Source organism: Cydia amplana, chromosome 9 (genome assembly GCF_948474715.1).
Source record: "Cydia amplana chromosome 9, ilCydAmpl1.1, whole genome shotgun sequence".
Taxonomy (NCBI): Eukaryota; Metazoa; Arthropoda; class Insecta; order Lepidoptera; family Tortricidae; genus Cydia; species Cydia amplana.
Genome location: NC_086077.1, coordinates 4,297,522 through 4,310,459, shown reverse-complemented (window position 1 = coordinate 4,310,459; position 12,938 = coordinate 4,297,522). Strand labels below are relative to the sequence as shown.

At 42.3% G+C, this 12,938-nt stretch overlaps 2 protein-coding genes across 2 annotated transcripts in view; one reads left to right on the top strand and one right to left on the bottom strand.

The window, feature by feature from the left end:
- The window catches only part of LOC134650982 (dynein axonemal heavy chain 3), a 94,539-nt gene that overhangs the window by 26,939 nt on the left and 54,662 nt on the right, over positions 1-12,938 (top strand). Inside the window, exons 21-25 of the mRNA XM_063505948.1 lie at positions 558-728; positions 2,233-2,380; positions 3,238-3,436; positions 6,758-6,926; positions 8,547-8,740. Of these exons, the coding sequence (XP_063362018.1) occupies positions 558-728; positions 2,233-2,380; positions 3,238-3,436; positions 6,758-6,926; positions 8,547-8,740 (881 nt within the window). The remainder of the gene's footprint in view (positions 1-557; positions 729-2,232; positions 2,381-3,237; positions 3,437-6,757; positions 6,927-8,546; positions 8,741-12,938) is intronic.
- Positions 9,717-12,731, bottom strand: LOC134650753 (uncharacterized). Its single transcript, XM_063505686.1, has 4 exons — positions 12,536-12,731; positions 11,053-11,243; positions 10,555-10,724; positions 9,717-9,951 (listed from the first exon to the last, which is right to left on the bottom strand). The coding sequence occupies exons 1-4, from the start codon at positions 12,690-12,692 to the stop codon at positions 9,717-9,719; spliced, it is 753 nt and encodes a 250-aa protein (XP_063361756.1). The 5' UTR covers positions 12,693-12,731.

Below are 12,938 nucleotides of genomic sequence, written 5' to 3'. Positions count from 1 at the left end.
GAGAGAATTTGCTTATTTATTTATGAGAAACAATTTTGTATATAGTTAGTAGTAGATCATTTTGTATATTATACTAACATTAGCCTTAAGATAGATACTGTCACTAACACATTGAATTGATCCAAGTTGGTCGCAAATAAATGAATTTATTATTTATTATTTCACGGTTACCTACATAATTTATATGAGAGTCGAAGCGAGACAGTCGAGTCGCCATCAGAGATATCGGAGCAGCCGAGGTGTCCACAATATTCTGAACAAAAACGTTGAAGTGCACCTTCAAATATTTTTAAACACCTTGGCTGCTCCGATATCTCTGATGACGAATGTACTTTACTCAGATGGTATATATGACCTTTTTGATGCTTCAACGAAATCACTACTGGGTGGCAATTATACTATAGATGGTCAAACCAATTTGGCAGTAAATAAGAACAAAAAAAAAACTATACTCATCCTTTTCTTTTGGGTCTAGTACTGTAAGACAAAGATAGTATGATTCTCTCTGTCTATGTTTGAAATGAGACAGTCTTTTGACAAACTATTTTTTTTCCCAGGGCATGGTGGAACGCTGGCTACAGCAGCTCGAGCACCAGATGATCGTGAGCCTCCGGGACGTGGGTTCAGAGGCAGTGAATGCGTACCCGATCACCAAGCGAGAGGAGTGGGTGCTCATCTGGCCTGGACAGATCGTCCAGACTGGCTCCTGCGTGCAATATACCGCTGAGGTATCATTATTGTAAAATTAGAATATCTACTAAAGTATGAAATAATAATCATATCTATCACGGTTCGAACGCACCCACGTACCGAGCAATAGAATTACTCAATAACTTCTTAGCTACAGTCCAAAACGCAGACATATTCGCAGACAAGTGGCCGTCCTTACTGCATAGTATCAGGATGTTTTTAAACTCAACCTATGTAAATTAGTATAGTATCAGGATTTACAAAGTAGTTTTTTTTTACTCTACGAGTACCTATGTAAATTAGTATAGTTTCAGGCCTTTTTTTAATCTCTACATATGTAATAGTTATAATGACTATGTATTAACAGTATAAGTGTTTTGGCATATCTAGAGCTGTAAACTTATACCTGTATTTATTTAAAGAATAAAGAATGAACTACTTTATTAGAGACTGGAATGGTATTTGGACGAACTGCGTATTGGACGTACAGCTAACAAATCGTATTTACATAAGGGCAGCTCCATTAACTACCATTTTTTAACCCCCGACGCAAAGAGAGGGGTGTTATAAGTTCAACGTGTCTGTCTGTGTATGTGTCTGGTATCGTAGCTCCCAAACGGATGAACCGATTTTCGTTTAGTTTTTTTGTGTCATAGATAATTATACATCGAGTGTTTTTAGCCATGTTTCATGAAAATCTGTTTAGCCGTTTGAAGATCATCAGCTCTTATAATCTTATAGTCGGGGGTTTTTAATTGTTTTTAATTTTGGTTAGGTTAGGTCCTAACCTAACCGTTAGGTTATCACATTCCTTTCTTGTGTGATCGACGCCATTATATGTAGATGTGATAATGACAGAATAGTCGATAATCGCGCCCATAATACGTCCGCTGTCCTGTTTCTTTAAATATTCCCCGATTTTCTTCAACAGCATTCACTGATGTCTTCTCCTAAGTTTTTTTATTATCTCTTTCATAATACACTTTTTAGGGTTCCGTACCCAAAGGGTAAAAACGGGACCCTATTACTAAGACTCCGCTGTCCGTCTGTCCGTCCGTCTGTCTGTCACCAGGCTGTAACTCATGAACCGTGATAGCTTAACAGTTGAAATTTTCACAGATGATGTATTTCTGTTGCCGCTATAACAACAAATACTAAAAACAGAATAAAATAAATATTTAAGTGGGGCTCTCATACGACAAACGTAATTTTTTTGCCGTTTTTTGCGTAATGGTACGGAACCCTTCGTGCACGAGTCCGACTCTTACTTGGCCGGTTTTTTTAAACACTCACCGATTTTCTTCAACAGTGTTTTCTGAAGTCAAAAGTTTTTCATCTATTCTTTCCTAATACACTTTTTTATTTATTTATTACTATTCGGAGATCCAACAGCTGGTAACATGTCAATAGGTTTTAAGTGTGATACAAAAAGCCAATTACAGGTTCTCTTTTTACTTTTTTACTTTTTTTTTTGCTAACAAGAGTGTCTATCGTTCAACTGTTTTTCTAAGCTCAAAAATGACCAAGATCATCCTTTATCAGGCAATAGAAGCGATTCAAACCCACAGTCTCCCAGATATGGTGTCTCGGAGCACTGAGCAGATCAACGGGCTGGTTTATCTGGTGCAGGGCGACCTAGAGCCAGGGAATAGGGTCACAATCGAAGCACTCATCGTCATTGATGTGCATGGTAATTTATTATTTCAATTTTTTACCTTTTCGACGCCGTGTCAAACACAAAAGCTGACGCCACGTCACCGAAGTGTCAAAACTGAAATTGAACTTTATGCATATGCACGTATTATCATGCCGCGATCAGAAAGGGATTAGAAATAACAGATTTCCATACACTTACGTCAAAATCAATATGGATTGACAGCTATCTCAATCCCTTTCTAATCGCGATTCAGTAATAGGTCTATGTTGCTCTGTGATATGTGACCGATTAATTGGTCTTTGGCGTTGAACCTACGGTGCGTATATATCGGTCGTTGGCGTCCAAAAGGTTAACGCATTCACTGCCAGGGGGCGTGGCCTAGGAACACGTGTATGACGGTCGACGCACATGTGCATCAATGGCAGTGAATGTGTTAAGCTTAGAATAAATTTAAAAGTGGAAGTTTACTGTCTTGCGTGAGACTTGAACTCACGGCCTCTGGATCGATACTTCAGCGCTCTGCCATCTGAGCCACCAAGACCTCATCCATTGCCAGCAAATCTTTCCACCATATGGGTCAAGGGGACCCGAGCGACATCTACCGTAAGAGCTTTAGTGTAAGGCCTGAGTGGACGCTCGGAGCGGACCGTTCGGCGGGGCGTGCAGCGTGGCGTCGAGCTCACAAGTAATTTGAGCAGCGTGCACTAAGGCCGCTCCTATACGTTCGCATTTGTTTAACATGCACGCCGCACGCCCCGCTCCGCTGCACGCCCAACTCAAGCGTCCACTCAGGCCCTTCATTAACACTTCTTAAACGGCTACCGGAGTTCCAAGTCATATTGGAAATTCACCAGTTACAATGTGCTACCCATACTAGTTTTTTCCGTCAGGTCGTTCTATTCTGGAAGAGATGGTCGACAAAGGCGTGAGCGATATCGCCGATTTCAACTGGATATCGCAACTGCGTTACTACTGGCGCGGAGACAAAGTGACGTGCTCCATGATTACCACAGACGTGGACTACGGGTTCGAGTACCTGGGCAATATAGGAAGACTGGTCGCCACGCCGCTCACTGATCGCTGTTTCAGGTGACTACACAATAGTTGGGGAGCCCCAACTATGTAGATTCTTTGATCGCTACAGACGTGGACTATGGGTTTGAGTACCTGAGCAACATCGGGAGGCTGGTCGCCACGCCGCTCACTGATCGCTGTTTCAGGTGACTACACAATAGTTGTACCCCAACTATGTAGATTCTTTGATCACTACAGACGTGGACTACGGGTTCGAGTACCTGGGCAACATCGGGAGGCTGGTCGCCACGCCGCTCACCGATCGCTGTTTCAGGTGACTACACAATAGTTGGGGGGCCCCAACTATGTAGATTCTTTGATCACTACAGACGTGGACTATGGGTTCGAGTACCTGGGCAACATCGGGAGGCTGGTCGCCACGCCGCTCACTGATCGCTGTTTCAGGTGACTACACAATAGTTGTACCCCAACTATGTAGATTCTTTGATCACTACAGACGTGGACTACGGGTTCGAGTACCTGGGCAACATCGGGAGGCTGGTCGCCACGCCGCTCACCGATCGCTGTTTCAGGTGACTACACAATAGTTGGAGGGCCCCAACTATGTAGATTCTTTGATCACTACAGACGTGGACTATGGGTTCGAGTACCTGGGCAACATCGGGAGGCTGGTCGCCACGCCGCTCACCGATCGCTGTTTCAGGTGACTACACAATAGTTGGGGGGCCCCAACTATGTAGATTCTTTGATCACTACAGACGTGGACTATGGGCTCGAGTACCTGGGCAACATCGGGAGGCTGGTCGCCACGCCGCTCACCGATCGCTGTTTCAGGTGACTACACAATAGTTGGGGGGCCCCAACTATGTAGATTCTTTGATCACTACAGACGTGGACTATGGGCTCGAGTACCTGGGCAACATCGGGAGGCTGGTCGCCACGCCGCTGACTGATCGCTGTTTCAGGTGACTACACAATAGTTGGGGGGCCCCAACTATGTAGATTCTTTGATCACTACAGACGTGGACTATGGGCTCGAGTACCTGGGCAACATCGGGAGGCTGGTCGCCACGCCGCTCACCGATCGCTGTTTCAGGTGACTACACAATAGTTGGGGGGCCCCAACTATGTAGATTCTTTGATCACTACAGACGTGGACTATGGGCTCGAGTACCTGGGCAACATCGGGAGGCTGGTCGCCACGCCGCTGACTGATCGCTGTTTCAGGTGACTACACAATAGTTGGGGGGCCCCAACTATGTAGATTCTTTGATCACTACAGACGTGGACTATGGGTTCGAGTACCTGGGCAACATCGGGAGGCTGGTCGCCACGCCGCTCACCGATCGCTGTTTCAGGTGACTACACAATAGTTGGGGGGCCCCAACTATGTAGATTCTTTGATCACTACAGACGTGGACTATGGGCTCGAGTACCTGGGCAACATCGGGAGGCTGGTCGCCACGCCGCTCACCGATCGCTGTTTCAGGTGACTACACAATAGTTGGGGGGCCCCAACTATGTAGATTCTTTGATCACTACAGACGTGGACTATGGGCTCGAGTACCTGGGCAACATCGGGAGGCTGGTCGCCACGCCGCTGACTGATCGCTGTTTCAGGTGACTACACAATAGTTGGGGGGCCCCAACTATGTAGATTCTTTGATCACTACAGACGTGGACTATGGGCTCGAGTACCTGGGCAACATCGGGAGGCTGGTCGCCACGCCGCTCACCGATCGCTGTTTCAGGTGACTACACAATAGTTGGGGGGCCCCAACTATGTAGATTCTTTGATCACTACAGACGTGGACTATGGGCTCGAGTACCTGGGCAACATCGGGAGGCTGGTCGCCACGCCGCTGACTGATCGCTGTTTCAGGTGACTACACAATAGTTGGGGGGCCCCAACTATGTAGATTCTTTGATCACTACAGACGTGGACTATGGGTTCGAGTACCTGGGCAACATCGGGAGGCTGGTCGCCACGCCGCTCACTGATCGCTGTTTCAGGTGACTACACAATGTTTAGGTGGCCCTAACCCCTTCGGCCGCCTACGTAGCCGGGGCTTCGTGACCTGGTTTTGATCGAAGCTTTTTTTTACTTCTCCGTAACTGGCTTCGATCAAGTAATTTTCAAGTTTCTTTCGGTCGCCTACGTAACCGGAGTTTGACACTGTTTGCAAGCCCCGGTTACGTAGGCGGCCGAAGGGGCCCTAACTATGTAGATTCTTAGTAACATTTATAAATATCATGCATTTTCAAATAGAAATAAGTGAATTGATCTTATCTAATCTAATCTAAAAGAGAAGATTAGTATTGATTACTTAATTAAGAGTTGAAATTGTGGACCATATAGTTGGTCAAACTAATTTGTCAGTCAAAAGAACCAGGAAAAGTATACCTACTTACTCATCCTTTTCTTTTGGGTCTGTCTATGTTTGAAATGAGACAGTCCTTTGACAAACTATAGTTGGGTGGTTTTACGGTACAGTCACCTGCAATAATATGTTACTCTTCCAAGGCCGCATAAATATGTGACACGCTCTTATCGCTCTACAAATAAGATATTTTACGGCCTTCGTTGTGTGTGTTATACCTCTGTGGAGACGTAACCTTGTTGTTGTATTTTCCGTTACATTATTGATAATAAAGACATAGTGGTAATTTCTGGTTTGATGTTTAAACAATTGCCGACTTGTTTACAAGAACTGTGACAATAATGTCTAGCTAGACGACCTGGCAGCCTCTAGCCAAGGTGACGATCGCTTGCGCTTCGCCATCGAATCGCTTTGTGTCTCTCTATCACTCTTCCATATTAGTGCGACAGTGACAGTTGCATTTCGATCGCTACGGAGCGTAAGCGATTGGCACGTTGGATACGCGGCCTGGTTACCGGGGTTGACCGAATAACCTTTGGTATGCCTACCTATGCGACTTTCACAATTTACTCTTGACTCAATGACCCTTACGACCCTTAGACAAACGAAAGGTTAAGTGAATTTATTTTTACAAGCTTTTTATTAACTTGCAATGTACCTAAGTACCTATGTAACTATCTTTGTACGGGTAAATTAAATCTTGCAAGTTAAAATTTGACCCACTTCCCGACGTCCAAAGAAGCTGAAATTTACATTCATAATTTGTAAGTCGGGTCGGGTGACAATGCAACATTATGGTACTATCGAGCTGATCTGATGATGGAGACAGGAGGTGGCTATATGAACTCTGTGATAAAACAACGAAACCTAATTGTGTTTGGGGTTTTTTAGAATTGTCTCGATGAGTATTAGTTGCCTGTGGAAAGAAAATTACAGTCGGCGTCAAAAGCTTGTACCAAAAATCTTTTTTTGCCAAAAAGTTATATTTCTCCAGGACCCTAATGAGCGCATTAAAGCTGAACCTTGGCGGGGCTCCCGAGGGCCCCGCCGGCACCGGCAAGACGGAGACCACTAAGGACCTGGCGAAGGCCGTGGCCAAGAAGTGCGTCGTGTTCAATTGCTCCGACGGACTGGACTATAAGGCGCTGGGGAAATTCTTCAAGGTATAATATAGCTGGAAAATTGCATGGACACATTATGAAATAATTCATTCATACGGTGGCTAGGGAATTTTGGTCAATGTGGCTAATTCCGTCATAGGGACTATATTCCGTCTACTAGCTTTTTCTCGAACAACGAACAAAATAATTTCATCGACAAAGCAGCGATTGCTTTTAGTTTCAGCATTCAAAAGCAGATGGCTTTTTTTCCTACGATGGAAAATTAAAGAAATATACGCTCGTGGACGGAATTGACGTTACGTCCAACCACAAAATTTCCTAGCCACCTTATGAATGAATTATTTCATAATGTGGCCATGCAATTTTGTAGCTCGCTGTACATACATGCTTCCTTAGAGACTGAGCCATATATAATTGACTAAAGTGTCATTCTATGGACCTTGCTAACTATGTAATGTAAACAAACCGCCATATTAAAATTGTCTCTGAATGTCAATTTACTATAGTGACTTTTGTTTACATAGTTAGCAAGTTCCATAAAATGACACTTTACTAACACCTGTTTGTGTTTTGTTGTTTGTTGTGTTTGTTGTTTGTTTTGACTGGTCTGGCCTAGTGGGTAGTGACCCTGCCTGTGAAGCCGCAGTCCTGTGTTCGAATCCCGGTAGGGCATTTATTTGTGTGATGAGCACAGATATTTGTTCCTGAGTCTTGGGTGTTTTCTATGTATATATGTATTTGTGTATATCGTTGTCTGAGTACCCACAACACAAGCCTTCTTGAGCTTCCGCACGGAGGGTTCCGCACCATCAATAAAAAATAGAGCAAAACAAGCAAAAAAACGATCACCCATCCAAGTACTGACCCCGCCCGACGTTGCTTAACTTCGGTCAAAAATCACGTTTGTTGTATGGGAGCCCCACGTAAATCTTTATTTTATTCTGTTTTTAGTATTTGTTGTTATAGCGGCAACAGAAATACATCATCTGTGAAAATTTCAACTGTCTAGCTATCACGGTTCGTGAGATACAGCCTGGTGACAGACGGACGGCCGGACGAACGGACAGCGGAGTCTTAGTAATAGGGTCCCGTTTTTACTTTGGGTACGGAACCCTAAAAAAGAGCTCTCCCCACACTGGACGCAAGGACGAATCGGCAAAAACTAATATAAAAAACCTTTATGTCCACGCAAGAGCGAAAAAGACATCGTTCGGCATGTTCGAATCGGCTCAACCGACACTTGAAGGTTCTCATTATGCAACCGCAAACTTACTTCCCTGTACTGAACAACTGAACTTATGTATGCAGAATTAACTGTAAGGAGGCCCCGAGCATTGCACTGCCTAGGGGCCCCGACATGCTTAATCCGGCCCTGATAATAATGATTATAATATATTGTATATCTTAGATATAAATTAATTAGTATGTGTGCTCGTATTGTTCTATAACTTTTTTATATGTATATACTTAGTTATAGTACCTAGTTAATAAGAAAACTTTGCATGCTTCTTTAAGTAAATGTACGCACTTAATTGTCTACTGTCTAACTATGTTTATCACTACATTTTGCAAATAAATATCTTTATCTTTATCTTACGGTGGGACTTAGTCAATCCGTGTAAGAATGTCGTATAATATTTTTAATTTTGTTTCCTTATTTAGGGTCTAGCCCAGTCGGGCGCATGGGCTTGCTTCGACGAGTTCAACCGGATTGAGTTGGAAGTGCTGTCCGTGGTGGCGCAGCAGATCCTCTCCATCCAGCTGGCGATCCTGCGGCACGAGAAGCGGTTCATCTTTGAGGGCACGGAGATCAGCCTCAACCCATCCTGCTCCGTGTTCATCACCATGAACCCCGGGTGAGTGAACATAGCTTTTTTCACTTCTCATGCTCGTAAAGTTCGACTTTAAGTCGTGCGCAGACGACATAAAATCGCTTTTTAAGCTACTAGAGCTTAAGAAGCGAAGCATAAAGAAAATCATCTATTACGACCCTTATTGACTTAGCAATAAAGTCCAAAATCTGCTATACAAACTGCCAGCGCGCTCCCGAAGTCCCGACCGGCGTGTCCCGCGCCCCCGACCAGCCCGAGTAGGTAAAATTTTCTTAAAATGGATATGATGAAAATCTGATATAAATGGATCGCTTTATGCCCTTGTTGTACAATCTACTATTGTGCTACAAATTATCTGTCGTAGTGTTGTAGCACAGCAGTATGAGAAGAGTGATCGGGATTACGGAGATCTGAGTCAAGTAAGTCGATAGGTATTATTGTCTATAGTGCAACAGATTTTCTACCTCCAGGTGGGCGTCCTGCGAGAGAACTCTTTACTTAACTTTTGGAGCAAAACTCGAGTAAATTGTGGTATTTCTACGTACCATCTAAAACGATAATTCAAATACCTTGAAGTTTCTACCTATTTTGCGTTTTTATGATCACACGAAACCGCTATTGCTATAGTAACTAAATTGAATCCCTACTTTAGCGTTTCTTATCTACTTACGAGTACTAGTAAAATTTCAAAAATAAATCGATGTATTTGACAGCCTTTTATCGCCGATATATCGCTTATAAATAATAACAATAACCTAAGGACTAAAATCTGAATTTAAAAAGTAAGATACATTCTAAAACTAGATTTATTCGTTTATTAAATTTTTGACCCCATTAGTAGGTACCTATATTAGGTAGCAGGGCTGGTAACCCATGGAGTTTTATTACCACGCCTCCTTCTTCTCTCTTGAAGGAGAGGCCATTAATCTCAATTATTTCGTTTTATTTAAATACATAATCAATGAATGTAAATACTGTAAAAAATGTACCTAAGCATGTGTTAATTTAATAAATGGCTATTCTGATTCTGAGTATAGGTAGTTAAGGGTCCAGCTATCATGTACTTCATAGTGGGCGGCGCGTCCTCGAAGACCAGGTTATGTTCGCGCGCCAAATCGTCGTATTTGACCTCAAAGACCGTCTCCCACCCGTCTCTCTCGGCCGCTATCTGGGTCCCGTACCCTGTCATCCACCCCCCTGTTTTGAGGACCCCTAGTTCAGCACACTGTAGACGTCTGTAAAATAAATGAAAAGCAAAATTCAATCATACTTTCGTATAGGTAACGTGAAGACAAAGACAGGAACAATATGCGGCCAAATAGGGGTCCCGTTGTTTCCCATAAAGTTTTAAGTCATAATGTATTGTTTGTCATATTATCATTAGTCATAAAACTGAAACCGTTAACATTTTAGGATTTTCGTTAGGTTATCCTATAGATAGGTTAGGTTTAGGTTAGGTTGGTTTTATGGCAATCCTGAAAAGTGACGTGTTTATGAACCAAATGAATTATGACTAACGAAAATTCGGGCAAACAATACATTATGGTTTAAAACTATTTGAGAAACAATAGAGACCCGGCAAAATAATATGGTTGTTTATATGAATACCTGATAAAATACAAATAACTAATCTTGACAAAAAAAACAGTAATAGCGCGTCGGGACGTCCTTGACACGTAAAGTGGAGATTGCTTTTTTCGTGTTGGGTGGATATCATGGAGCATTCAAATAAAATACGAGTCGAGAGTCCGTGAAAACCATAAACTTAGGGTTTTATTCTTTAATATACTTTACGTCAGTACCTAGACATGTTGAACCAATATACCAGTAATACTTACCTCGTTTTTAAAAACTGTTGCGCTATTCCACAGCACCTGTAGCCCGGCATTACCAGTATGCTGTGGTCCTCTAGATACTCTTTCAGATTCAATTCTTTTACGGGTTTATACATGTCCGAAGTTGATTTGAAGACTGCTGTTAACTTTCTGATTTCCTCGGGACCGTCTTTCTGGAAGAAATATATTGGCAACTAATACGATATGTGTCTAGATTTCAAAAATATAACGCTGCCGTGCTGTCGCACTCTATGTTGTTGAATTCTCTACTATGTTTGAATACGTATCGCAGGTCTACGTTTCCGACCGATTGGTTCGCGACTTCGTGAGCTAGTTTCGAAAGATATTTGAAATATCCGGTCTTCTCCCGATAAGATTATATGCCCACAAGGTTGAAGGTACATATATACTTATCTTATTCTCAAGTCAGTACTATCGCCTCTTATGAAGGGATGAGCATAGGATTTATGATCCTGTTTTTGATAAGCCAGCCAGACAAACCTTTATCATTTCCAGGATCTGATCCCAGTTGAAGTCTTCCTTCGCGAGTGAGATACTTGATACCCCCAATATGTCTCCGGCATCATCCCCGTTATCTTCGCAGCAGATGACAGTGCTATAGCTTGGGTCTTGCTTTAATAAGTTCAAATATTCTTTATACGACTCCACTGCTTCTGGATTCTTTGTGATACCTTGGACGAAGGAACTCTATTAGTTGCGCAAAAATGTTTCTAAATGCTTAATTTGTCCTAATGCGTCTATTCTGGGGGGCTGTCCTAATGCGTCTATTTCTAAATAGATATGGAAGCATTTTTGGTAGGTATGCCCTTCTTTGTGGTGGTGTCGTACAGTCGCCCTCAAACATATCGGATTACCAAGGTGATCACAAACATCGGACGTGATTTGGGGGGTGGCGATCTCTGGACGTAAGTTGGAGACTCACATAATATGGCGCTATACGTCTAAGGCTGGTTTTAGTCTCGTACTGACCGTCGGCGCGAGTAGCTCTCAGATCGATTCTTAAACGCTCTCTAAAGGCATCTACGGCGAACATCAGCACGAGTGGTCTGTACGCCACCGTAGTATTATATTTCAATAATTTAAATAATATTTTGGTCATTTATAAAGGATTACTGTTTCTAAGCAAGCCTCGCAAATGCCCGTCCGTGCCACATAAATAAAAAGCCCTGTACTAGCCGAAAGGTAGGTACCTATTCTATACAATTATTGTAGTTCAAAAATCGAATTATGTAGGCTGGTTCTTATGCGAGGACTTCAGTGTAAGAAGTAATCATGAGAATACTTAGTGTCAATTTTCAGTAGATTATGGACCAATTAATTTTAAGTGTTTATTTGATCACCTGTTCACATCAAATGAGGCGAAGGCTGTTTAAAAAACAACATGTTAAAATGAATACTAGTTAATTATACCTAAGCGGAAAATTAAAGGAATATGATTAACTTGATTGAGTCAAAGAAAGTGAGTCAAAGCCTTCATGTAATCTTCGAAAATCGAATCATATATGTGATATAATGATCCTATCCTATTATGATCCTACTGAAAAAATCCTGGTGTTATCAACGTTGTTAAAAATTTACATTATGAACGATTGTATACCTACCTATGCATAACTAAGTAGTGATGTTTGTTTTACTTTTATTAACGTCAAATACGTTTTAGAGCTCAAACTTATGATATTACATGTGTCCTCAACACCTCACGCTCTTCAGAAAACGAGTGCCGGTAACTACATATATAACTATTACGGCCAAAATTAGTGTTTTAACACGTTCACTGTCCCGTGCCCCACATATGGGTCACGGCAAGCCTCTATTAATAGGCCGTAAGGTTGACAGTTAACAGTTGGGACAGTGGACGTGTTAAAGATAAGTTTCTGCTTCATAGTAAAACAATCAATGTTTTTCGTTTAAGTAGCTAATCAAATAGCTTATATAATAATGAAATGTTGTCATGTCATTATACCTGCTGCTTTGTGCACAACTTCGTCCGCCGCAAATTGTGTCAACCTCAACTCCAGGGCCTCGTCAGCCCTCGCCGGAGGCAAGTCTTGTATCCTCAGCTTCAGTGCAGTGCCATCTTTTGGTTTCGTCTCGAATCTTAGCCACACTTTTTCGGTCATTTTTGAACAGAACAAAGTTCAGCCACGCGTGTTTCGACGATAACGGTCTGAATGAAACTGAATGTTTAATCTTATCTCGAATTGTGTCATCACAATACACTAGTGTTCGCCGGACGTGTTATTAATTACAAGTTATTAAGTACCTACAAATAAATCCAATAAGTAAGAATGAATGGCTTTAATTGAATGCAAAAGTACAATACAATACAATACAAATACTCTTTATTGCACACCTCAATAAAAGAA